At 47.8% G+C, this 27,172-nt stretch overlaps 2 protein-coding genes and 2 pseudogenes across 3 annotated transcripts in view; 1 reads left to right on the forward strand and 3 right to left on the reverse strand.

Annotated features, from left to right (window-relative positions):
* LOC147091845 (uncharacterized) overlaps nucleotides 1–16,187 on the reverse strand; it is a 53,705-nt pseudogene extending 37,518 nt beyond the window's left edge. Inside the window, exon 1 of the transcript XR_015075239.1 lies at nucleotides 15,755–16,187. The product of XR_015075239.1 is annotated as an uncharacterized LOC147091845 (transcript). The remainder of the gene's footprint in view (nucleotides 1–15,754) is intronic.
* LOC147091836 (uncharacterized) overlaps nucleotides 1–27,172 on the forward strand; it is a 1,030,142-nt gene that overhangs the window by 387,529 nt on the left and 615,441 nt on the right. The window lies entirely within an intron of this gene.
* Nucleotides 20,041–20,718, reverse strand: LOC147091846 (uncharacterized). The gene has a single exon (XM_085976459.1). It carries the CDS (start codon nucleotides 20,680–20,682, stop codon nucleotides 20,041–20,043), a length of 642 nt encoding a protein of 213 aa, XP_085832585.1. The 5' UTR covers nucleotides 20,683–20,718.
* On the reverse strand, nucleotides 21,995–22,589 carry LOC147091847 (histone H2B type 1-A-like; annotated as a pseudogene).

Raw genomic sequence — 27,172 nt, forward strand, 5'->3', positions numbered from 1 at the left:
TCTACGGTCGAGTGGGAGCGACTGGGTAATAATACCCATCGGACTATTACGGGAACTCACGGACAATTACGTGTGTGTTGGGACAAATGGTGGGAACCGGATGAGGGAATATATGTCTGTATGTGGGGTTCGAGACGCGTCTGCCCCAAGGGCGTGTCCATCTTCTTCCAGAGGCAGTGGCAGGATGAAGGGAAGGGGATGAGATGGGATGTTAGCACTCGAGCGTGCGGAGCCCCATACTCCCCTATTCCGGTGAACGCCACTGAACTCATCACCCGCCCACGCAAGCCCCTGCCCACGCTTCCGGTAGCACTAGCCCAGAAAGGAGGGTGCCCAACCACCACCAAGGGACCCGGGAACGGTTTAGTATTGGTACCCACCGGTCAGGTGCTGTACCAAGGGGTACACTACGCGGTGGCCTCAGTGATTTTAAATCTCACTGAGGTAAGATTGCCGGAGTGGTGTCCCAAAGAAACGGAACAATTATACCAGGTCCTGTTAACCAGTATGTTTAGACAATTTTACGAATTTGACTTTGCCGACATCGACAGAGACAAATTATACACCACACCGCCAGAAGTTTTGGATCAAGTCGGGAGGCAAAGAAGGGGTACTGTAAATGACATATTCACTGCTTTTAATACCGGGACATCTGTTGTCAACGCTCTAGATAACGTGGAGCTGCAGACACAGATCAACGGTTTAAAAGCCCAGTTAAGGAACATATTGACAGACGAAAACAAGGTCGTGGGTTCTGAGTTGCATGAGGACCAGGCCATGACACTACACTTTAAGGACATAATTGCTGAGCTGGAGAAACACGCGAGAACGGTAAATGCACTCATTAAGGAGGATCGGAATGCGTCCGATCAAGCTGCGCAAAACGAGGCCTGTGTGCTGTACGGGGCGTGGTTATTGGGCGAGGGCCGCAGTAATCTTGAGGATTTAAAACAGGGTTTGGTCCCGTCCTGGATCAGCAACAAGCACTTGCAAGCGCTCCACCCTTTTGAGAATGCATTAAGCCCGTGCCAGCTCAGACTAGCCGCAGAAGCATACCCAGTTCCAGTGGACTGCGGACATTCTAATCACACTATTATGGGAATAGTAGTAAGAATGCCGGTGTTGGGTCCCGCAGCAAAGCCCGCCCCGGTATACAGAGTAGAGAACATTGGAGTCATTCAGGGGGGCGCACACATTCGTTACGCAGTGGTCCCGCCTTACGTCATCAGATGGGAGCGTACGATGACAGGCACCGACCTCTCGGGATATCGGAGCCGGGGAGCACACATCATCCTGTGTCCCCAGCACTTGAATGCCTTTTTGAAACCACAGTGCGGGTTCAGAACCGCTAGCGCGAAGCCGGTGAATTGCACCATGGAGGCAATGGCAGAGGACCATGTGCCCCCACAGGTAGCATATATCGGGGGTGGGACATACTGCGTCACCACTGCAGCGCCTCAGTACCGATATGGACAACACGAGTGGTGTTCGGTCGGTGATAGCAGTTTCTGTTTCAAACCCAGGGCCGAGGTTCAAGTGGCACAACAACGAATTGTTCCCATTCCTGCGCCCTCCACTGTACACATCACTATCAAAGAGAATTTCACAGACTTACAACGATTTGTCGCGCATTTTGGTTATGTCATTCCCCCTCTTCCCGAACACCTCACCAAGGTTTTAAAAGCCGTTATAGTTTCGCAGAAACATTTCTATACACTGGAGCAGAAGACTTTAGAGATAGGAAAAGACATATTGGACATAACCATCCCACCATGGTGGGACTTGTTCACCAACATAGAGGTCCCCGCCTGGATTAGAATAGCATCCCATATCCTAGTAGTATGTCAGGTTTTGATTGTGATATTTTTGCTCTTCGTGCATTGCAAAAGAGGCAAACGCCTCCAGAGGCACGAGAACACAGGAGAATGGAGAGAACGCTATGTGCAGATGGGGGAAGCAGATACCCCACTCTAAGCTGCTAGTATAAGATAAAGCGTCCCTCCATTTAAAAAAAAAAAATTTTTTTGATTGTTTTGGGTTATAAGGAAATAAGTATTGTCATGTTATTAGTTGTTCTTAAGTTTTTTGGATTAATAAAAGATGCATGCAGATGGCGCAAAAGGGTATCAACCCCTGCCCATCTGACAGGTAAAGATGTTATAGTTTAAGTTTTGCTGTCTATGATTCCAAATGTGCATGAGGTAATTTTCATTTTTCTCCGGAAATGGGAACTGCATGTGTCGTGAGGGGCATAGATAGTTAAGTGCCAGGAATGTTTGGATGTGGGGAATCAGGGAAAATTTGCTCATCAAGGATTATTGATACTTTAAGCAAGCTATCAGTATCACAGGGGGGCCTGTAAGATTCGCAATTTTCAGCAAAAATCACGCAAGAAAACTGGATAAAATTAAGACTGTTTATTGACCAAAGTAAGCTTGCACAGAAAAACCTTTGATAAAAGGGCATACAAAATGGCCGCCAGGCCCCATGATCAGCTTATGAACCATTTTATTTCTGTTACTGCAAGCCAGACAGGCTTGTGGATTGAAGACAGTGAGCCCACGAAAGCCAGTCTCTGGGAACCGAAACTCAGAGCAACAGCATACATATTCAATGGATTATAAGTACAGGATGGGGCCCATCAAGATATGGGCGGACAATGTAAAAACACTTATACCCATTTATCGTACAAAGGAAAAACCGTTTAGCAGCCATCAAGGAAAATGTCCGGACCGATCAATATGCGAACCGAGCCACGGTGACAATGCAAAAGACATTGAAAGACATTATCGGCCAGGAAGGCCAGTTTAAGTTATCACCGGCTCCGTTACAAGACAAAGCGCCCCTGCAGAGATTTCTGCCCGCCAAAATTAATACAAAGACAGGACTATGATTTGGCGGGAGATAAGACTGTCCCAAAAGAGTATAACTATGGATTGAAAGTCCATCTAAGTTACTTCGGACTTCGGGTTACTTGAACAACTTCTTCTTCACTGCCACGGTTTCTTGTTGGGCGACTTCAGGCTTCCATTTCTTCAAGAACTTTCTTCTACGAGGAACGAACGAAGGGCGGACGGTGCCCGGATCGGCGCCTCTTTCACTTCGGCAGATCGATGAAAACGTTTTCGTTTTTTTTTTAAAAAGACGGACGGTTTCGGTAAAAGGACAACGTGGTCGGTGTTCAGCCAAACAAGGCTCGGCCACGACGAGAAGACGACGAGGGTGGCCCGGGTACTGGGGTCGGGAGATCATCGACGACCCAGGCCGACGGAGAAGAAACCCTCTGGAGAACCGGCGATCGATGCCACAAGATTCTCCCAAGTGCATAGCCTGCATCTGGGTCTGCTCCATGAACCCAAATTGACTTGGTGGATCTCAACCTTAACGAGCGCTCATCGAGGCTGGGTCTACCCCACCGCCTCAAGGGAGGAGAGAATATCGACTGCGCCAGAAGTTTCCAAATCCACGTGACGACGGAAAGCGGTGCCAAAAAGGCTGCGAACCCCCTTTCTCGCGATTTCGAGAGTGGTGAGCATGATCCCAAGTTCCCCAGGTCGAAACTTAGTTTAGGTATAGGGGAGGGAGTTAAGGGAAATCGTAATGTGTTTCCCCTTTTTCGATGTGCCGTGTGTTCCCCATTTCCATAGAGTCAAGTTCATAAATTTGTGCATGATTGTAGTAACTTCAATCTGTGCCTATGACATGTATTTTGTAATGCTTCAAACTGTTTAAAAATAAAAGCATCCATTTCGTGCTATTCAACCTGGTCTATTGAGTTCTTTCTCTGCACTACTGTTCTCTGCACCTAAGTCCAAGGTCTAGAAGCGTAGGGGGGAGTGGGTCAAACCACTCAAGGGTAATTATTGCACGAAGCCTGGCAGGAGACCAGAAAGAGCAAGAGAAACCCCCTACAAGCCGCTGACTAATGGCGGCCGCAGCACCCACAATTCCCCGCGCCCCAGAAACCGCTCTCTGCAATGCGCTGATTTCCCCGCTGAGAGTGCGCATGCTCCCCGGGGCTGCGGGCCATTCTGGGAGCCTGGCTCCTGTCCTTTGTCCTGAGTCGGACTCAGTGGAACCAGCTGAAGAAACCGGGAAGCGGCGGCTCGGATGGGAGAGGCGCTGCACCCTGGGTTTCCTGATGCCGGGGCCCTGGGCACACGTCCGCCAGGCCCAGCCGCTCTGATTCTGATTGAGTTTTTGATGAAGTAACAGAGAGGGTTGATGAGGGCAATGCGGTTATCGTGGTGTACATGGATTTCCAAAAGGCATTCGACAAGTGCCACATAATAGGCTTGCCAGCAAAGTTGAAGGCCATGAAATAAAAGGGACAGTGGCAGCATGGATACAGAATTGGCAAAGTGACAGAAAACAGAGAGTAGTGGTGAACGGTTGTTTTTCAGACTGGAGGAAGGTGCACAGTGGTGTTCCCCAGGGGTCGGTACTAGGACCACTGCTTTACTTGATATATATTAACGACTTAGACTTGGGTGTACAGCGCACAATTTCAAAATATGCAGATGACACAAAACTTGGAAGTATAGTGAACAGTGAGGAGGATAGTGATAGACTTCAAGAAGACATAGACAGGCTGGTGGAATGGGCAGACACGTGGCAGATGAAATTTAACGCAGAAAAGTGCGAAGTCATACATTTTGGTAGGAAGAACCAAGTGAGGCAATATAAACTAAAGGGTACAATTCTAAAGTGTGTGCATGAAGAGAGAAACCTGGGGGTATGTGTGCACAAATCTTTGAAGGTGGCAGGGCAGGTTATGAAAGCGGTTATTAAAGCATATGGGATCCTGGGCTTAATAAATAGAGGCATAGAGTCCAAAAGCAAGGAGGTTATGATGAACCTTTATAAAACACTGGTTCGGCCTCAACTGGAGTATTGTGTCCAATTCTGGGCACCGCACTTTAGGAAGGATGTGAAGGCCTTAGAGAAATTGCAGAAAAGATTTACAAGAACACGGCTTTCAAAAGGGAATTATATAGAAACATAGAAGATAGGAGCAGGAGTAGGCCATTCGGCCCCTCAAGCCTGCTCCGCCATTCAATGAGATTATGGCTGATCATCCAAATTCAGTACCCTGTCCCTGCCTTCTCACCATATCCCTTGATCCCTTTAGCCTTACGAAATATAACTAACTCCTTCTTGAATATATTTAATGAATTGGCCTCCACTGCTTTCTGTGGTAGAGAATTCCACAGGTTCACCACTCTCTGGGTGAAGAAATTCCTCCTCATCTCTGTCCTAAATGGCTTACCCCTTATCCTTACACTGAGCCCTGGTTCTGGACTCCCCGGCCATCAGGAACATCCTTCCTGCATCTAGTCTGTCCAGTCCTGTCAGAATTTTATAAGTTTCAATGAGATCCCCTCTCATTCTTCTAAACTCCAGTGAGTACAACCCCAATCGTCCCAATCTCTCCTCATACGTCATTCCTGCCATCCCAGGTATCAGCCTGGTGAATCTTCATTGAACTCCTTCCACAGCAAGAACATCCTTCCTCAGATAAGGCGAACAAAACTGCACACAATACTCAAGATGTGGTCTCACCAAGGCCCTGTATAACTGCAGCAAGACATCCTTGTTCCTGTACTCAAACCCTCTCGCTACGAAGGCCAACATACTATTTGCCTTCTTAACCGCCTGCTGCAGCTGCATGCTTACCTTCAGCGACTGGTGCACAAGGACACCCAGGTCTCGTTGCACTTCCCCTTCTCCCAATCTACTGCCGTTCAGATAATAATCTGCCTTCCTGTTTTTGCCACCAAAGTGGATAACCTCGCATTTATCCACATTATACTGCATCTGCCATGCTTCTGCCTAATCACCCAACCTGTCCAAATCATACTGGAGTTTTTCGGCATCCTCCTCACACACGCCCACCCTGCTTTGTGTCGTCTGCAAACTTGGAGATGTTACATCTAGTTCCCTCGTCTAGATCATTTATATATATTGTGAATAGCTGGGGTCCTAGGACCGATCCGTGCGGTACCCCACTAGTCACTGCCTGCCACTCGGAAAAAGACCCATTTATTCCAACTCTTTGCTTCCTGTCTGCCAACCAGTTCTCTATCCAAGTCAGTACCTTGCCCCCAATCCCATGTGCCTTAACTTTACACGCTAATCTCTTCTACGGTACCTCATCGAAAGCCTTCTGAAAGTCCAAATACACCACATCCACTGGTTCTCCCTTATCTATTCTACCAGTTACATCCTCAAAAAATTCCAGTAGATTAGTCAAGCATGATTTACCTTTTGTAAATCCATGTAGACTTTGTCCGATCCTGTCACTGTTTTCCAAGTGCTCTGCTATTACATCTTTTGTAATGGACTCTTAGCATTTTTCCCCACTACCGATGTCAGGCTTACCGGTCTATAATTCCCCATTTTCTCTCTACCACCTTTTTTGAATAGTGGGCTAACATGAGCTACCCTCCAATCCATGGGTATGGTTCCAGAGTCTATCAAATGTTGGAAGATGACCAGCAATGCATCTACTATTTCCAGGGCCACTTCCTTAAGTACCCCAGGATGTAGATTATCAGGCCCTGGGGATTTATCGGCCTTCAATCCCATCAATTTCCCCTAACACCATTTCCCTACAAATACTGATTTCTTTCAGTTCCTCCATCTCATTAGACCCTATGTTCCCCGACATCTCTGGGAGGTTATTTGTGTCCTCCTTTGTGAAGACAGAGCCAAAGTATGTATTTAATTGGTCTGCCTTTTCTTTGTTCCCCATTATAAATTCCCCTGACTCTGACTGCAAGGGACCTACGATTGACTTCACCAATCCTTTTCTCTGCACATATCTAGTTAGTTTTTATGTTCCCTGAAAGCTTACTCTCATACTCTATTTTCCCCCCTCTTAATTAATCCCTTTGTCATCCTTTGCTGAAGCCTAAACTGTTCCCAATCCTCAGGTTTATTACTTTTACTGGCCAATTTATATGTCCTCTCGTTGGATCTTATGCTATCCCTAATTTCCCTTGTTAGCCACAGTTGAGTCACCTTTTTTGTTTTATTTTTATGCCAAACAGGGATGAACAAATTCTGTCGTTCATCCATGCGATCTTTGAATGTTTGCCATTGCCTATCCACCGTCAACCCTTTGAGTAACATTCCCCAATCAATCCTACCCAACTCGCGCCTCATACCATCATAGTTTCCTTTATTTAAATTCAGGACCCTAGTCTGAGTCAACTACTTCACTCTCCATCTTAAAGAAGAATTCGATCATATTATGATCGCTCTGACCCAAGGGGCCTTGTACAACAAGATTGCTAATTAATCCTCTCATTACATAATACCCAGTCTAAGATGGCCTGATCTCTTGTTGGTTCCTCGACATATTGGTCCAGGAAACCATCCCGTATACACTCCAGGAATTGCTCCTCCATAGTACGGTTACTAATTTGGTTAGCCCAATCTATATGTAGATTAAAGTCACCCATGATAACTGCTGTGCCCTTATTGCACGCATCTCTAATTTCCCATTTAATGCCATCCCCAACCTCCGCATTACTGTTTGAAGGTCTGTATAACACTCCCACTAACGTTTTCTGCCCCTTGGTATTTCTCAGCTCTACCCATACAGATTCCACATCATCAGAGCTAATATCCTTTCTTTCAATTGTGTTAATCTCTTTAAAAAGCAATGCTACCCCACCTCCTTTTCCTTTTTGCCTATCTTTCCTGAATATTGAATACCCCTGGATGTTGAGTTCCCAGCCTTGGCCACCCTGGAGCCATGGTTCCGTAATCCCAATCATCTCATATACGTTTACCTCTATTTGCGCAGCTAATTCATCCACCTTATTACGAATGCTCTTCGCATTAAGACACAAGGCCTTCAGGCTTGTTTTTTTAACACTCTTACACCTTTTAGAATTATTATTTACTGTGGCTGTTTGATTTAAACCCATGATTTCTCTGACCGCCACCTTTGTTTTTCTCCTTCCTGTCTTTTGCTTCTATCCTGGTTTCCCTTTCCTCTGTCTCCCTGCTCAGGTTCCCAACCCCCTGCCATTTTAGTTTAAACCCTCCCCCAGAGCACTAGCAAACACTCCCCCAGGACATCGGTCCCGGTCCTGCCCAGGTGCAAACCGTCCGGTTCGTACTGGTCCCACCTCCCCCTGAACCGGCTCCAATGTCCCAGGAATTTGAATCCCTCCCCCTTGCACCATTCCTCTAGCCATGTATTCATCTGAAATATCCTTCTATTTCTACTCTGACTAGCACGTGGCACTGGTAGCAATCCTGAGATTACTACCTTGGAGGTCCTATTTTTTAAATTTACCTAACTCCCTATATTCAGCTTTTAGGACCTCATCCCGTTTTTTTACCTATATCGTTGGTACCTATATGCACCACAACAATTGGCTGTTCACCCTCCCCTTCCAAAATGTTCTGCAGCTGCTCGGAGACATCCTTGACCCTTGCACCAGGAAGGCAACATACCATCCTGGAGTCACGTTTGCGGCTGCAGAAACGCCCATCTATTCCCCTTACAATAGAATCCCCTATTACTATAGCTCTCCCACTCTTTCCTCCCGTCCTGTGCAGCAGAACCACCCACGGTGCCAGGAAGTTGGCTGCTGCTGCCTTCCCCTGATAAGCCATCCTCCCCAACAATATCCAAAGCGGCATATCTGAGAGGGGGATGGTCACAGGGGACCCCTGCACTACCTGCCTGCGCCTACTACTCTGCCTGGTGGTCACCCATTCTCTTCCTGCCTGTGCAGCCTTTACCTGCGGTGTGACTAACTCCCTAAACGTGCTATCCACGACGTCCTCAGCATCGCGAATGCTCTAGTATATATCCACTCGCAGCTCCAGCGCCGCAATGCGGTCTGTCAGTAGCTGCAGCTGGATACACTTCCCGCACACCTGGTCGTCAGGGACACAGGAAGTGTCCCTGATTTCCCACATAGTGCAGGAAGAGCATACCACAGCACAGAGCTCTCCTGCCATGCCTTACCCTTTAATTCATTCAAATTAAATTAAAAGTGATGCAGGTATTGGGACCCAGGAGGTGGGGGAGCCTCAGCCTTTGCAATTGTCCAACAGGTTTGAGGTTCTTGCGGCCTGTATGGATGAAAGCGGTGGCTGCAGGGTGGATGAGCAAACTGACCGTGGCACCGAGGTACAGGAAGCGATTCAAGCAGGGGGAGTTAATAGGAATATAGTGGTAATAAGGGATAGCATAGTCAGGACGATAGATACAGTTCTCTGCGGCCAAGAGCGAGTCCTGATGGCTGTGTTGCCTGCCTGGTGCCAGGGTTCAGGATATCTGCTCTGGGCTGGAGAGGAACTTGCAGTGGGAGGGGGAGGAGCCAATGGTCGTGGTCCATGTAGGTAAACGACACAGTTAGAACTAGGAAAGCGGTTCTGCTGCGAGACGGTGAGCAGCTAGGGGCTAAATTAAAAAGCAGAACCTCAAGGGTAATAATGTCTGCATTATTACCTAAGCCACGAGCAAATTGGCATAGGGTAAATCAAATTAGAGAGATGAATGCGTGGCTCAAAGACTGGTGTGGAAGAAATGGCTTTCGATTCCTGGGGCACTGGCACCACACTGGGGAAAGTGGGATCTGTATCGTTGGGACGGTCTTCACTTGAACCGTGCTGGGACCAGTGTTCTGGTGAGTCATATAACTAGGGCGGTAGAGAGGGTTTTTAACTAAATAGTGGGGGCAGGGGATCAAATTTGGGAAGATGTGGTAAATCAAAGAGTAGAGACAAGGCAATAGAGAAAGGTATTAATATGGGAAATGATAAATAGACCGTGACAGGAAGGGATAGAGAGGACAAATCTAAGAGTAAATCAACAGTTAAGGCTAGAGGTTACAAAAATAAAAGGACAAAACTAAAGGCTCTGCATCTGAATGCACGTAGCATTCAAAACAAAAGAGATGAACTGATAGCGCAAATAGGAATAAAGAAGTATGATCTGATAGCCATTACAGGAACATGGCTGCAGGATGACATAGATTGGGACCTGAATGTTGAAGAGTACGTGACATTTAGGAAGGACAGAAAGCTAGGAAAAGGTGGAGGGGTGGCTCTGTTAATTAATGATGGTATTAGCACAATAGAGAGGGATGACCCAAGTTCAGGAAACCAGGATGTGGAAGCGGTTTGGGTAGAGATGAGAAATGATAAAGGCAAGAAGTCACTTGTGAGAGTGGTGTACAGGCCCCCTCACAGTAACCACATGGTAGGATGGAGTATGAAGGAAGAAATAATGGGAGCTTGTCTGAAAGGTACGGCAATAATCATGGGGAATTTAATCTACATAGAGACCGGAAAAATCAGATGGGCAAAGGTAGCCTAAATGAGGAGTTCATAGAATGTTTTCAGGATAGTTTCTTACAACAGCACGTTCTGGAGCCAACCAGAGAGCAGACTATACTAGACCTGGTATTGTGCAATGAGATAGGATTAAAGACCTCAGTGAAGGAGCCCCTAGGTAGCAGCGATCATAATATGATTGAATTTTACCTTCAGTTTGAGGGAGAGAAGAGTGGGTCCAAGACTAGTATTTTAAAATTAAATAAGGGCAATTACGAGGACATGAAAGCAGAGCTAGTTAAAGTGAACTGACAAATTAGGTTAAGGGATAGGTCAATAGAGATGCAGTGGCAGACATTTAAGGGGATATTTCAGAATACACAGAATATACACATTCCAACGAGAAAGAAAAATTCCAAGGGGAGGACCCACCATCCGTGGTTAACTAAAAAAATTAACAATAGCATCCAACTTAAAGAAAAAGCATATAATTGCACAAAGATGGCTGGCAGGTCAGAAGATAGGACAGAATATAAAAAACAGCAAAGAGTGACTAAAAGATTAATAAGGAGAAAAATTAGAGTACGAGAGAAAGCTAGCTAGAAATATAAAAACAGATAGCAAGAGCTTCTATTGATATTTAATAAAGAAAAGATTTAACAAAGTGAGTGTTGGTCCGATAAAAAAAAGTGTCAGGGAATTTTAAATGGAAAATAAGGAGATGGCAGTTGAATTGTACAGGTATTTTGTATCGGTCTTCACCATAGAGGATACAAGTAACATCCCAGAAATAGCTGTAAATCAGTAAATGGAAGGGAGGGAGGAACCAGTGTGTATCTGAGTCAATGGGATTCTCTCTGACCTTTCTCCCCAGTCCATCTCCAGGACCAGTGTGTATCTGAGTCAAAGGGACTCTGACCTTTCTCCCCCAGTCGATCTCTGGAAGCTCTTTGAATCGGAAGAGTTCTCTCCAGTTGGTGCTCTCACAATCCTGTGTTGGTTCACCCGCTGTCATTCCTCAGTCTGCAATCCCTGTTTACTCTCAGCTGTGGGCCTTTCTCAATCACTCAGTCTTTCACCGGGAGATCTAATTATGGCAGGACTGAAAATAACAACATGAATAGTGTGAAGTAACGTAATGTAGACTTTTCTTCAGCTTAATAAAAATAAAAGTTTGGGTCCGAGTGCTTCTGTCTGATGTTGTCCCTTGTCTCAGATCCCCGCCACGCCTGCCTGGGCTTCCAGCAAATCACCAAAGTTCTGGATAGAAATGTACAATTTCCCTGTGCTTTAGGCAAACCGAAGCTGGGGCCATCTTTCCCAGGTAACACACTGTCTGATCACACTGGGCCCATCCTCCCCGGGTTACACACTGTCTGATCACACTGGGCCCATCCTCCCCGGGTAACAGTCTGATCTCACTGGGCCCATCCTCCCCGGGTTACACAATCATAGAAATTTACTACACAGAAGGCCGCCATTCGGCCCATCTTGTCCAAGCCGGCTGACAAAGATCTATCCACTCTAATCCCACTTTCCAGCAGTTGGTCCGTAGCCTGGTAGCTTACGGCACTTCAAGTGCATATCCAAGCAGTTTTTAAACGTGATGAGGTTCTCTGCCTCTACCACCCTTTCAGGCAGTGAGTTCCAGACCTCCACCACCCTCTGGGTGTAAAAAAAGTCACCTCAAAACCCCTCTAACCCTTTGACCATCTGCTTTAAATCTATGCCCCCCTGATTATTGACCCTTCTGCTAAGGGAAATAGTCTTTCCTATCCACTATATCTAGCCCCCTAATAATTTGATACACCTCAAATCAAGTCTCCCCTTGGCCTTCTCTGTTCCAAAGAAAACATCCCCACATAGCAAAAATTCCCCAGCCCTGGCAAAATCCCCGTAAATCTCCTCTGCACCCTGTAATGCAATCACATCCTTCCTGTAATGTGTTGACCAGAACTGCACGCAGTATTCTAGCTGCGGCCTAGCTATACAGTTCACGCATTACCTCCCAGCTCTTATATTCTATGCCTCGGCTAGTAAAGACCTTTCTCCCCAGTCCATCCACTAGAGGGTGCAGAGCAGATGTAATTTTTTTCACCCAGAGGGTGGTGGGGGTCTGGAACTCACTGTCTAAAAGGATGGTAGAGGCAGAGACCCTCAGCACATTTAAAAAGTACTTGGGTGTACACTTGAAGAGCCGTAACCTACAGGGCTGTGGAGCAAGAGTCTGCAGGACGGGTTCATGGAATCCATTCGGGACAGTTTCCTGGAACAAAATGTCATGGAACCAACAATGTTAGAACTTGTATTGTGTAATAAGACAGGGTTAATTAGCAATCTCATAGTAAACGATCCACTGGGGCAGAGTGATCATAATATGTTAGAACTTCACATTAATTTTGAGAGTGACTTGCCTAAGTCCGAAACTAGTGTCTTAAACTTAAATAAAGCCAATTACATTAGGTATGAGGGGCGAGTTGGCTGAGGTAGATTGGAAAAATAGATTAAAAGGTATGGCGGTAGATAAGCAGTGGCTAGCATTTAAAGAAATATTTCATAATTCTCAACTAAAATACATTCCATTGAGAAACAAAAACTCCACGGGAAGTGATCCAACCATGGCTAACTAAAGAAGGTAAGGATAGCATTAGATTGAAGGAAGCTTATAATGTTGCAAAGAATAATAGGAAGCCTGAGGATTGAGAGTTTCAGAAACCAGCAAAGATTGACCAAAAATTGATAAAAGGGAAAAAATGCAATGACAGAAAACGAGCAAGAAATCTAAAAGCAGATTGTAAGATTTCCTACAAGTAAGTAGGAAGGGAGTAGCAAAAGTAAACATTGGTCCCTTCGAGGCTGAGACAGGAGAAATTATTATGGGGAATAAGGAAATGGCAGAAACGTTAAACAAGTATTTTGTATCTGTCTTCACAGTAGAAGACACAAAAAGCATACCAAAAATGGTGGGGAACCAAGGGTCTGATGAGGGTGAGGAACTGAACGTAATTCATATACAGGAAACTATGTGCTATCCGGAGGTGAGCTATCCAGCAATCTGGAGCCACCGGCAAAAATCAGCCACCGTTTTTTATTCTTTTTGTTTGCTTTTTTTGCTTTGTTTGAACAGTCAAGCTGTGCAAGGTCTGTAGCTATAGCAACAGCTTCATATACAGAGCTTGCAGGCCACACCCGAGTGTTTAGAAGCTGTTGCTAAGCAACAGTGTTTGTTGTCAAATACAGATAAGAATCTCCGTATCTCTCAACATTAACTCTGGAGAGTACGGCAGTTTTGAGGCAATGGCAGTAGCTCGGTCCCGTGGGTGCCGGATAGCACAAAGTTTCCTGTAAGTAGAGAAAAAGTACTAGAGAATCTAACAGGACTGAAAACTGACAAATCCCCTGGACCCGACGGCCTACATACTAGGGTTGTAAAAGAGGTGGCTGAAGAGATAGTGGATACATCGGCTTTGATCTTCCAAAATTCCCTAGATTCTGGAATGGTCCCAGCAGATTGGAAGGTCGCAAATGTAACACCGCTATTCCAGAAAGGAGGGAAGAGAGAAAACAGGGGAACGACAGGCCAGTTAGCCCAACATCAGTCATTCGGAAAACACTGGAATCCAGTGTTAAGGAAGTGGTATCAGGGCACTTAGAAAAATCATAACATGATTAGGCAGAGTCAACATGGTTTTATGAAAGGGAAATCATGCTTGACAAATTTTAGTTTTTTGATGATGTTACTAGCAGGGTAGATAAAGGGGAACCAGTGGATGTAGTATATTTGGATTTCCAAAGGCATTCGATAAGGTGTCACATAAAAGGTTATTACACAAGATTAGGGCTCATGGGGTTGGGGGTAATATAGTAGCATAGATCAAGGATTGGTTAACAGACAGAAAACAGAGAGTAGGGATAAACGGATCTTTTTCAGGTTGGCAGGCTGTAACTAGTGGGGTGCCGCAAGGATCAGTGTTGGGGCCTCAGCTATTTACAATCTATATTAATGACCTGGATGAAGGGACCGAGTGTAATGTATCCAAGTTTGCTGATGATACAAAGCTAGGTGGGACGGTAAGCGGTGAGGAGAACACAAAGATTGCAAAGGGATATAGATAGACTAAGTGAGTGGGCAGTAAGGTGGCAGATGGAGTGTAATGTGGGGAAATGTGAGGTTATTCACTTTGGTAGGAAGAATAGAAAAACAGAATATTTTTTAAATGGTGAGAAACTTTCAAATGTTGGTGTTCAGAAAGATTTGGGTGTCCTCGTGCAAGAAACACAGAAAGCTAGAGTGCAGGTACAGCAAGCAATAAGGAAGGCAAGTGGCATGTTGGCCTTTATTGCAAGGGGGTTGGAGTATAAGAGTAAGGAAGTCTTGCTCCAATTGTACAGGGCCTTGGTGAGACCACACCTGGAGTACTGGGCACAGTTTTGGTCTCCTTATCCAAGGAAGGATATACTTGCCTTGGAGGCGGTGCAACAAAGGTTCACTAGATTGATTCCTGGGATGAGAGGGCTGTCCTATGAGGAGAGATTGTGTAGAATAGGCCTATACACTCTGGAGTTTAGAAGAATGAGAGGTGATCTCATTGAAACATGCAAGATTCTGAAGTGGATTGACAGGGTAGATGCTGAGAGGTTGTTTCCCCTGGCTGGTGTGTCTAGAACTAGGGGGCATAGTCTCACAACGTGGACCACTTTCCATACCTCGGGAGCCTACTGTCAACAAGGACAGACGTCGATGACGAAGTCCAACACCGCCTTTAGTGTGCCAGTGCAGCCTTCGGTCGCCTGAGGAAGAGAGTGTTTGAAGACCAGGACCTCAAACCCCGCACTAAGCTCATGGTCTACAGAGCAGCAGTGATACCCGCCCTGCTGTATGCCTCAGAGACATGGACCATGTACAGCAGGCACCTCAAAGCACTGGAGAGGTACCACCAACGCTGCCTCCGCAAGATCCTGCAAATCCATTGGCAGGATAGGCGAACCAACATCGGTGTTCTCGCTGAGGCCAACATCCCCAGCATCGAAGCTTTGACCACGCTCGATCAGCTCTGATGGACGGGTCACATTGTCCGCATGCCCGATACGAGACTCCCAAAACAAGCGCTCTACTCGGAGCTCCGACACGGCAAGAGAGCCCCAGGTGGGCAGAGGAAACACTTCAAGGACACCCTCAAAGCCTCCTTGAAAAAGTGCAACATCCCCACCAACACCTGGGAATCCCTGGCCCAAAACCGCACAAAGTGGAGGAGAAGAATCCGGGAAGGTGCCGAACACCTCGAGTCTCTTGGCCGGGAGCAATCGGAAGACAAGCGCAGGCAGCGCACATCAACCCAAGAACCACCGCCCCCCCCCCCCTCGCCCGCTTCGACCCAATGTTCCCAGAGATTGCCTGAGAGAAGCCGGCGCTACTGTAAGTTTCGGAGATTCTCTGATCCACACTCACCGCACCATCCGCCGCTCCTCAGTCCCGCCGCCATTTTATCTCCTTCCTCAAACCGGAGCCTCATCCGGGGACTGCGAGCAGCACCGAGCATGCGCACTGCGGACACACAGCGCGCTTAAAGTCCCTCACTGAGTCCGTCTCCTCTATTGGCTGCGACTCCTAGATTGACAGCTGCGCTCACCAATCGCAGCCCGCAACGCCTCCTTGCCCCGCCCACTGTGTTAAATGGCCGCCGCCAGCTCCGGGGTCACGTGGCTCCCGATCGGCCGTTCAACCGCCTCAGCGCGCGAGTGAGGTCATAGCCCCGCCCACCGGCGAGCCCTAGTTGCCCAAGGTGCCGGCCGACTGCTGTCCCTTCTCCCCGGGCGGGCGGGCGGCGGCTGTCCTTCCCCCTGGGGGCGGACTCCTCTCTAACTCTGTTCTCCAACTGCTACTCTCCGCTCCGGGCTGCGGCTTTTATAGCAGCCGCCGGCCCCGCCCAGCCCAGCCCAGCCGCGCCTTCTGATTGGCTGAAAACCCGGCAAATCTCCGCCTCTGATTGGCGCGTTTTTCAATCCGCTCCAACCTCGGACAACAACGAAAAAGGCGGCTTATAGAATAAGAGCTCGTCTGTGAATCAGACTCGTTATTGTTAAAGTGATGGCCCTCTGTGGGACTGAATATTAACCAGTTATTAAAATCATTGCATCTGTGGGACTGAATAATAATCATTATTGTTAAAATTATTGCATCTGTGGGACTGAATAATAGTCATTATTGTTTAAATTATTGCATCTGTGGATTGAATAATAATCATTATTGTTTAAATTATTGCATCTGTGGGATTGAATAATAATCATTATTGTTTAAATTATTGCATCTGTGGGACTGAATAATAATCATTATTGTTTAAATTATTGCATCTGTGGATTGAATAATAATCATTATTGTTTAAATTATTGCATCTGTGGGATTGAATAATAATTGTTAAAATTATGGTATCTGGGACTGAATAATAATTAAAACTATGGCATTTGTGAGACTAAATAATAATCATTACTGCTAAAGATTGTCATCTGTGGGACTAAATAATCATTTTAATTAAAATTATAGCGTCTGTGGGACTGAATAATCATTAAAATGGCATCTGTGAGATTGAATAATTCATTATTAAATTTGAATTATGGCAAATTGATCCTTTAAAATTACTGGTTCCTGAATTGACAAATTTAATTTCATTTTAGCTTTTCAGCGACCTGCTTATAAATGAGTGCTTTGTACAAAACAGGGCAGTGACAATGCATCATTTTGTTATATATTTGTTAAATTTCAATCTATTTTCTATTAACGATATACTGTATTACAAAAACACACCAGCAAAATCTGAACATACGACAAAAAAATGAAAGTGAGGGTTAAATAAAGAAAGGATGATAAAACATTTTTTTAAAGAGTTTCGTTCTTTATGCTGTCCATATTTCAAATGTCATTCGTCAAATGAAAATAAATAGTCCCTTCTGGATCTGGTGAGTGGCTCTGAAAAGAGCCTTTGGGTTGAGTTTTTAAGGTGGGAGGAACGAGAGGCTTTATTTACAGCTGGTGTATTTGGTGACAGTTTTCGTCCCCTCGGAGACGGCATGCTTGGCCAGTTCCCTGGGCAGCAGGAGGCGGACGGCGGTCTGGATCTCCCGGCCGGGAGGAGATGGTCCGGCGTGCTTGGCCAGTTCCCCGGGCAGCAGGAGGCGGACGGCGGTCTGGATCTCCCGGCCAGGAGGAGATGGTCCGGCGTGCTTGGCCAGTTCCCCGGGCAGCAGGAGGCGGACGGCAGTCTGGATCTCCCGGCCGGGAGGAGATGGTCCGGCGTGCTTGGCCAGTTCCCCGGGCAGCAGGAGGCGGACGGCGGTCTGGATCTCCCGGCCGGGAGGAGATGGTCTGGCGTTTGGTGCACTCTTTTGGTTGGTGCTTAAACAAATTGACTGTAAATTAACAAAAGTTCAAATAAAACTTAAACAAATCAAATTAAAATTTGGTGGTCCGGGTTGATGATGCACTCCAGTCCCCGCGGCGCCCACCGGTCGTGGAAGTACTCAAGCCTGCCGGCGGGCACCGCATGCTCCATCTCCAGGGCCACCCGGGCGCGAGCATGGCCGCGGAAGAGAGGCAGGCAATCTGGCTGGACGACCCCTTCGACCGCCCGCTGCCTGGACCAATTGATGGCTTTTTTAGCCGGGCCCAGGAGCAGGCCTACAAGGAGGTCCTCCAACCTGCCCGCTCCCCTCCGCACCGGGTGACCGTAGATCAAGAGCGTGGGACTGAAGTGCAACCAAAAATCGAGGAGCAGCCCCTTCAGGTAATGAAAGGGGGGCTGCAACCTCTCACACTCCATATATACGTGGAACACTGACTCCTCCAGGCATGGCGTTTGGTGTAATGGATCAGGCGGGAGGCCTCGCAGGACTCTGAGTGATTGATAGGGAATAAGGCGGACGTCGACCCTTTATACCAGAGGGGAGAAGAAGCTCTCCCGGTTTACCCTTACACAGTCATTCAGGTGAAATCTTCAGTTCGGGTGGATATAAGTCCCGTAGCAGTAATTGAAGAAGAAAAAGGTGTCTCCGTGTCCCAACCACCTTTGTAAGGATATGAAGGGATACGGAGCTAAGGTGGGTACATGGAGTTGAGGTACAGATCAGCCATGATCTAATTGAATGGCAGAGCAGACTGGAAGGGCTGAATGGCCAACTCCTGTTCCTATGTCACCAACATTTCACAACTCAGCCAACACCACCTAAAACAGATTGTCTGGCTGTTCCTTCATTGAAGAGTAATCTTAGGTTGTCAGGTGTTTTGAGATGTCCAGAGGATTTGAAAGGCACTATCTAAATTGAAGTAGTGGCGAGGGAGAACTTGTAAACGCCCGAGGGTTTTTGAATTCACAGGAGAGCGGATGTTTGAGAAGGCCACGTCCTATCAATAGCGATAATCAGAGGGCTGCCTACCGCAAGTTTGGGCCGAGATCATGCACATTAGATCTGCGGCCGCCGTGCCCAAGAAGATCCAGCAGGCAATAAGCAGCGTTTTCATTTCAATGTGTTGATGCAGCAGGTCATGTCATTTAGATGTCGATGCTGTTTTGTGGCCTTTACCCCATAGGTTCTATTAATTTCGGCCATGGTCACGGAGCTGTACTTTTGAAAATAAACATTTGAAAGGATCACCTGCAACTTCCATTCTCAAGCATTGTGTTGAATGTTGCTGATAGGTTGTGGGGCTACTCATCGATCTGGGTCCGCACAATCACACACTGGTTCTTGGTGACCAAATCCTATTACCTGGGATGTTGGGAAGTCCCAAACATTTCACCAGTACGTTGGAGACCACATTCTAAAATTCCATGTGTTTATAAGTAGGGCCACCTGGTTTACGGTGCCTGAATTTTAGTACCACGTTTTGTAGGAATTTCCCCAGCATTTTGGAGGTTGTATTCTGCGATACCATCCATTGTTTTACGTTATAAAAATGTAAATTGGTGGTCTTGACAAAGACAATCTCAGCTCGGCTATTAAAAGTGTATCGGAAGCACACAATGGAAGCGAAAATAGCTCATTATTGTTGTTTCAACGTTGATTCTTACACATTCAAGTGGCGAAGACGACTTACCTACCGAAATCGTGTCACTAACTAACAGAATTTAAATGCTATCTACAAGGCATCACCGCAACCGCAGGAGTTCATAAAGACGTTTGTAGTTTCACGATATGCCCATTGCAATAAATACTTGCAGCAACAATCATCAGCTGCACGACAGGATTGGATTTCAACCATTTATAATTTTCAGATAGTCTCATTGCTGAAGCGAGAAATATAACAAAATGAACAATTTGAGGCAAAAGCTGCGGTTGCGGAGCTGGCTGAGGACTGTTGAAAGTGGCGCCCAGGCTGAGGACTCCTGGTCTTCCGATTCTCCCGCCCTACAATCTATCACAGCTCTGCTGCTCTCAATTTAACCACCTTTAAAATAGGAGTTAAAAACCAATATTGGTTCATATATTATATTATTCCTGGAAGGTATACTTCAGGAATTAAAACTCAATCGAATTTTTAATAATTTCCAGTATTGTAATGGGGATATAATTGGTTTTCTATTTTTCAATAAGGATGATTTTGGTCATATACCATCGGGCCAATTGCAATGTTCCTTTTTTCACCCACCCAACCCTCCGGTCCGGCTCTTTGTGAATGTTTTCTGTGGCTCTGAAAAGAGCTGTTTGATATTGAAGGTATTCATCCTCTGATTGGTCTCCCCTTTAGGGGCTGTCCTCTCGCTCTGAGCAAACTTGGCTTTCTTTCTCCGAAAGGGAGGTCTCCTCCTGAGCGGGGATTTGGTCCGCTTCCTGCTCCGGTTGTTTGGCCAGCTTTCTCGGCTTGGCACGCTGGCGTTTGCCTTTCCCTCCGGCCCTGGCCGCCTTCCTGCCCTTGGGTTTGCGGGCGGTGGCCCTCCTCGCCCCCTTCCTGGCGACGCCCTGTTTCTTGGTCTTCCTGGGCGAGCCTCTGCTCCTGGGCGCCGCTTTCCTGACCGCACCTTGCTTCATCCTCCTCCTCCTTTCCCTGGTGGCGGCGGCGGTCTCCCTCTTGGGTTTCTCCTCCTCCTCCCGGTTGCCCCACCTCTTGCTGAGCCTGAAGGAGCCCGAGGCACCGGTGCCGGTGGGCTGCAGCAGTGAGCCTTTGGTCACCAGGCTCCGGGCCGCCTGGTGGACCCGCCAGTTGTTTCTGGCCACGTCAGAGCCGCGGCCCGAGAGGACCTTCTTGAGAGCCGAGAGCCCCCGGCACTCCTTGGTGTCCACCACCGCCTCCAGAAACTGCTGGGACACGGTAGCGCCGGGCCTCCTGGCCGGGGGTGCAGTCCTGGTCTTCCTCCTGGTGTTCCTGGCAGGGAGAGTGTCGGCCATGGCTTGGGCTGGGACCTGTTCTCTCTCTCTCTCTCTCTATCTCAGTGTGTGTTGGGGGATGAAGAGTTTCCAGCAGCCGGCGCTATTTAACCAGGCGAACCAGACGCTGCAGAGCCAAAGGTCTCATCTCCTGAAAAATGTCCTCCAACAAGACATAAAACAAAGTCGCCTTCTTTCCAAAGCGTGTATCACCTCAGAGTGATGATATATCCCCAGAGACATTCTCTCTCGCTCTTTACAGAGGTCACTGACCATCATCAAAGACACTACCCACCCCAGCCACAGTCTGCTCGCCCTCCTGCCATCTGGGAGACGCTACAGATGCATTCGCACCCGAACGACCAGATTTAGGAACAGCTTCTTTCCCAGGGCTGTCATCCTACTGAACTCCACAAATAAACTCTAAAGCCTGCACATCTGCCAATGCACTTTATTATGTTTATGTTTATGTATTACAAGCCAAATGAATGTTGAATGTTAAATGTCTTAAACTAAATGTACACTCTCGGGAGCCGCAAGCCTACATTTCGTTGTACCACACTTGTGCACTAACAATGACAATAAAGTTGATTATTATTATTATTAAGTTCTTCTGAATCTTATGTTTTTTTCATGTATCTTTAGCTCAACTATGTAAAGACTTGAGCGTCTCTTCATCTCTTTCCCCCGTGAAGCGTCTTGGGACATGTTTTGACCTTAAATGTCGTTTGTAAATGCGAGTTATGCAGATTTCTTGATCTGGGAAAATGTGTCCGTCTTATCTCCTACTCCAAGTCGCGGTCTCAATGATTTCTTGTCTCCAAGTTCTCCCCTTCCCTGTACAAAACAAAGGTCTTCCTAAACCGAAATGTGGCGTCACTGAACATTAATGCTTGAGCTACCTCCCATTTTACCCGCTTTTTTCCACAATATTGGCGGTCCGGCAACATTGATCTTCGCTGTACTCCTGGGTTTCAATATCAAGAGCAAATTCTTCAACTGGCAGGGAAGAACCTTGGTTTCAACCGAAATCCTTGTTCTCGGAGTTATTGAGCGCCGATTGCCCCCTTCCCCGTGAATTCCCCAATCTCTTCAGGGACTTATACTCAAAAGTAAGAAATGCGAATTAAAACAGCTTTCATAAATAGAATGCACCACATGTAGATGGATGAACCGGACGATTAATTGGGCAATTCATTGCATTAACATACAGCCTAACAGAAGTATTTGTTCAGGGGTCTCGGTTTTGTTTCATAGTTCCGTTTTAAGGCTTTGTGAAGTGGCTCTTAAAAGAGCCATTTGGTGATTTAATTGCAGGTTTTGTTTTGGGGGGGGTCTCTACTTGGAGCTGGTGTATTTGGTGACCGCCTTGGTCCCCTCCGAGATGGCGTGCTTGGCCAGTTCCCCGTGCAGCAGGAGGCGGACGGCGGTCTGGATCTCCCGGCCGGGAGGAGATGGTCTGGTGTTTGATGTAATGGATCAGGCGGGAGGCCTCGCAGGCAATGCGCTCGAAGATGTCGGTGAGGAACAAGTTCATGACACTCATGGCCTTGGAGGAGATGCCGGTGTCGGGGTGGACCTGCTTCAGCACCTTGTAGATGTAGATGCTGGAACTCTCCCTCCTGCTCCTCCTGTACTTCCTGTCCCCTCTCCTGGTCATTTTCATGGCGGTTTTCTTGGAGCCCTTCTTGGAGACGGCGCCCTTGGCACTGGCTGTGGTGGAACTGGTGGAAACAGCAGCAGCAGTCGGCATGGCAAGCCCTTCAATTCCTTCTCCACCTCGACTGGTTAATAAAAACACAAAGCAACATCGAAATGGAGCCCGCAACCCCTCCTTTATATACACAGCTTTATCCTAATGAAGGATGCCAAATTGTCTATTCCAATTGGCTGATCCTTGACACACCACATGTTCAGTCTGCACAAATCACAGTCACCTATCAAGTTTTTTTTGCCAGAAGCCGCTGCCACGCAAGGAATGGGGAAACCTTAATTTGCTGGAGCAAAACCCCGAAGCTATATATATATATATATATATAAAATCTCATACTCTCATGTGACACGTCCACAGTAAATGTCTTATGCGAAATAAATTCATTCGAGCCACAACAATTCTGGAACTCCCCATAATATACAAATTAGACAGGTCCCAGAAACTACAAAAGACATTGTCTAAGAAAAAAATATATGCGCTTAATCGCTTCTGTTTAAAAAGGCCACTGCAATATTAGCTATTTACTGAAATCCTTATGGCATAGTACACAAATGCTAAACCTGAGGCAATTTATTTGGTATTTAAAAAGATTCTCGGGATGTAGGCATTGCTGGCAAGGCCAGCTTGTATTGCCCATCCCTAATCGCCCTTGAGAAGGAGGTGGTGAGCTGCCCCCTTGAACCGCTGCAGTCCGTGTGGTGAAGGTACTCCCACAGTGCTGTTAGGGAGGGAGTTCCAGGATTTTGACCCAGTGACGATGCAGGATCGGCGATATATTTCTAAGTCAGGATGGTGTGTGACTTGGAGGGGAACTTGGAGGTGGTGGTGTTCCCATGTGCCTGCCGCCCTTGTCCTTCTAGGTGGAAGAGGTCGCGGGTCTGGGAGGTGCTGCCGAAGAAGCCTTGGCGAGTTGCTGCAGTGCATCTTGTCGATGGTCCACACTGGAGAGTATTCCATCACACTCCTGACTTGTGCCTTGTAGATGGTGGAAAGGCTTGGAGTCAGGAAGTGAGACACTCACTGCAGAATACGCTGGAAACATGAGGTAAAGTAGGGCGACATGGATGATCGTATGGAGCAGAAACACCAACACAATTCCAACTCTTAATCCAATCAATACCAATCATTTCTGTGACTATTTTTTTTTCAACTCATTCTAGTCTGCAAGATGCTTCACGACGGCTGCAGCTGGTTGCAAAGGCTCCCGAGAGCTGGAGGACAACCGCCAGGATCATTCGAAGATTCTCGGGTTTATCGGCCGCAGCAATGATTTAAAAATAAAGATATTTATTGTATATTTCTGGAACAACCTCTTTCATCTGAAGGGTGTGGTGGCTCTGAAAAGAGCCTGTTGTTTCGGTTCACACGGGTAGTATTTCTGTTTTGGGTTTTCAGTCTTGGCCGCCGCCCGTGGGGCTGCTGCCGCCTTCTGGTCTTGGCAGCTCCCGGGCTTCCTGCCCCTGGAGGGGACCTGGCGCCCCCGACGGCTCCCGGGTCGCCCGGCAGGCCTCGCCCCCTGGCGGACCCCGCCCGCCCTCTTCTCGGCCTTTCTTCGGCGGCAGCAGCAGCAGGATCACCGCCCCCGGCCTCCTTCCTCCTCCGCCCCCTGGGCTTGTTCTTGGCCGGCCGGCCGCACCAGCGAGGCCTCGGTCACCAGGCTCCGCACCGCCTGCTTCACCCGCCAGTTGATGCGCGGCATGTCGTAGCCGGCGGCCGACAACGCCTGCTTGACGGCGGCCAGCGACAGGCCGCTCCGCTCCCTGGAAGCCGCCACCGCCTGCAGGATGTGGCCCGACACCGTGGGCCCGCCCGCCGGCCGCGCCTTGGGCTGGGCTCCTCCTCTTCCTGGCCTTGCGGCCTCGGGCCGGGCCTTTGGTCTGGTCGCCCGAAGCCATTTTTTTTTTTCGCTCGCTCAGCGCCTCCCCTCCTCCTCCGGCTGCTCCGCGCTCCTCACCGCGCCGAGTCCAGCTGCTCCGCTCAGCCCCTCCCCCCCTCCTCCGGCTGCTCCGCGCTCCTCACCGCGCCGAGTCCAGCTGCTCCGCTCAGCGCCTCCCCCCCTCCTCCGGCTGCTCCGCGCTCCTCACCGCGCCGAGTCCAGCTGCCGAGCGGCGGCGGCGGCCGCGCCTTTTGTAAGCTCAAGGCGGACGGTCCAGAGGCAACTCCTCCACCGGGACCCGGCGCGTGGCCGAGCGCCGCCTGCGACTCTTTCTGTGTGAGCGTGAAAAGATTTGTTTGCATTCTTCAAACCTACAACCCCTCCCTCTCCCGAGGCGGCTGCATCCCATTTGGTTGCATTCTTCAAACCGTCAACTCCCCGAGGCAGGTGCATCCATGACATTAACCATGCGAACTAAACTTTGAATTCAGGCTTGCCTTACACCGATTACTCCCCCTGGAGATGGAGCACGCAGTGTCTGCTGGCACGCTTGAGGCATTCCGCGACCGGTGGGCGCCGCGGGGACTGGAGTGCATAATCAATTTGGACAACCACATTTTAATTTGATTTGTTATGGTTTATTTAAAGTTTGATTAATTTACAGATAATTTGTTTTTTGGTCCAATCAAAAAGAGTACACCGATGACTCCCCCTGGAGATGGAGCACGCGGTGTCCGCCAGCACGCTTGATTATTTCCGCGACCAGTGGGCGCTGCGGGGACTGGAGTGCATCATCAACCCGGACAACACAATTTTAATTTAATTTGTTTAAGTTTCATTTGAAGTTTGTTTAATTTACAGTCAAATTTGATTCTGGTCCAAACAAAAGAGTACACCGATTACTCCCCCTGGAGATGGAGCACGCGGTGTCCGCCGGCACGCTTGAGTACTTCCGCGACCGGTGGGCATCGGGGGGACTGGAGTGCATCATCAACCCGGACAACCAAATTTTAATTTAATTTGTTTAAGTTTCATTTGAAGATTGTTTAATTTACAGTCAAATTTGGTTACCTACCCAATAAAAGAGTACACCGATTACTCACCCTGGAGATGGAGCACGCGGTGTCCGCCGGCATTCTTGAGGCATTCCGCGACCGGTGGGTGCCGCGGGGACTGGAGTGCATCATCAACCCGGACAATCAAATTTTAATTTAATTTGTTAAGTTTTATTTAAAGTTTTATTAATTTACAGACATTTTATTTAAGTACCCAATCAAAAGAATACACCGATTACTCCTCAGATAACGAAGCAGTCCCTGCCCGCCTGCAGCAAGACCCGGACAACATTCAGGATTGGGCTGATAATTGACAAGTGCCAGGCAATGACCAGCTCCAACAAGAGAGAGAGTCTAGCCACCTCCCCTTGACATGCAATGGGACTGCATTCTTCAAACCTACAACCCAACACCCACCTCCCCTCAATGGGCAGGTGCATCAAATTTGGCTGCATTCTTCAAACTTTCAATACCCCCCTCCCCCTCCCTGGGCGGGTGCATCAAATTTGGTTGCGCTCTTCAAACTTTGAATTCGGGCTTGTCTTACACCAATTACTCCTCAGGCAATGAAGCAGTCCTTGCCCGCATGCAGCAAGACCTGGACAGCATTCAGGCTTCGGCTGATAAGTGGCTAGTAACATTCGCAACTCACAAGTTTCAGGCAATGACCATTTCCAACAAGAGAGAGTCTAGCCACCTTCCCTTGACATTCAATGGGATTATCATCACGTCACAGTTCAAGAAGGCAGCTCAAGGGCAATTAGGGATGGGCAATAAATGCCGGCCTTATCAGTGATGCCCACATCCCATGAATGAATAATAAAAAAAGATTGAACCATATTTTAAAACACGTCACAACAGAATTAAACAGCCTATTACTCAGCATACAGCAAACAAAGTCTATTTAACAAGCTACAGGAAACATACCTCATGACCGAAACTACAGCAAAGTCTCCCGATAATAGTGAGTTTATTTCTCCAATGAAATGCCGTGAGTGGAGGATAGTTCCATAATAGAAATGATATGCTTAAAATTAATCCCAGTCATTTACAGCTGTGTGGTCTCCAGGCATGATTGATGCAGGTATTTCCAAATCATCTCCATTCTGCCTGGTGCTTGAAATATCACTATATGCAGTCATGTGAAAATCGTGTTTCCTACATTACAACAGCGACTGCACTTCAAAATACTTCATTGGCTGTACAGCGCTTTGAGACATCCTGAGGTCGTGAAAGGCGCTGAGGACGGTGTCAGGGATGCTTAAGTCCACTCCAGCTGAACTTGCTCCCGGTGCAGTCCCACATTGCCCTGCCTGCCATTCACCACGATGCCACCGTGCTCCATGAGATGGAAGAAATCATGAGCAACGTTGACCTTCCCATTCACAAAGACTGGATAAACCCACCACGAAGGCGCTGAAAGTTGCACCGGCCATTCTGGGAAACAGCAGCCACTTTTGATGCAGCTGGTATCGGCCCACTATCCAGATGGACAGATTCGTGGGATGCATGCAACATAAAGAACCGACACCTCATCGCTGACTCAACAGCAGAGGCCCCTGGCTTTGACCTCGCTCAAAGACCGCGGAGAGCGCTCAACCCAATCCGCACAGGACATGGACGCTGCGGCCAGCCGCTCCACAAGTGGAAGATGAGGGACGACCCGATGTGCGACTGTGGCCATGAGTCCCAGACCATGGAACACATCACACATGCCCACTAAAGATCTGTTGTGGGAGGCACCTCATTTCTCCGCTCAGCATCTCAGGAGGCCATCGGATGGACGGCCAAACTAGACATCCCATCATAAGCTTTACCCGCCAGACCAAAGTAGTAGTCATGCAAGTCTTTCTTTGTTTCTTTTTC

This window comes from Somniosus microcephalus, unplaced genomic scaffold, assembly GCF_052327205.1.
Source record: "Somniosus microcephalus isolate GS21.2 unplaced genomic scaffold, FLI_Smic_1.0 unresolved_chr3, whole genome shotgun sequence".
NCBI lineage: Eukaryota > Metazoa > Chordata > Chondrichthyes > Squaliformes > Somniosidae > Somniosus > Somniosus microcephalus.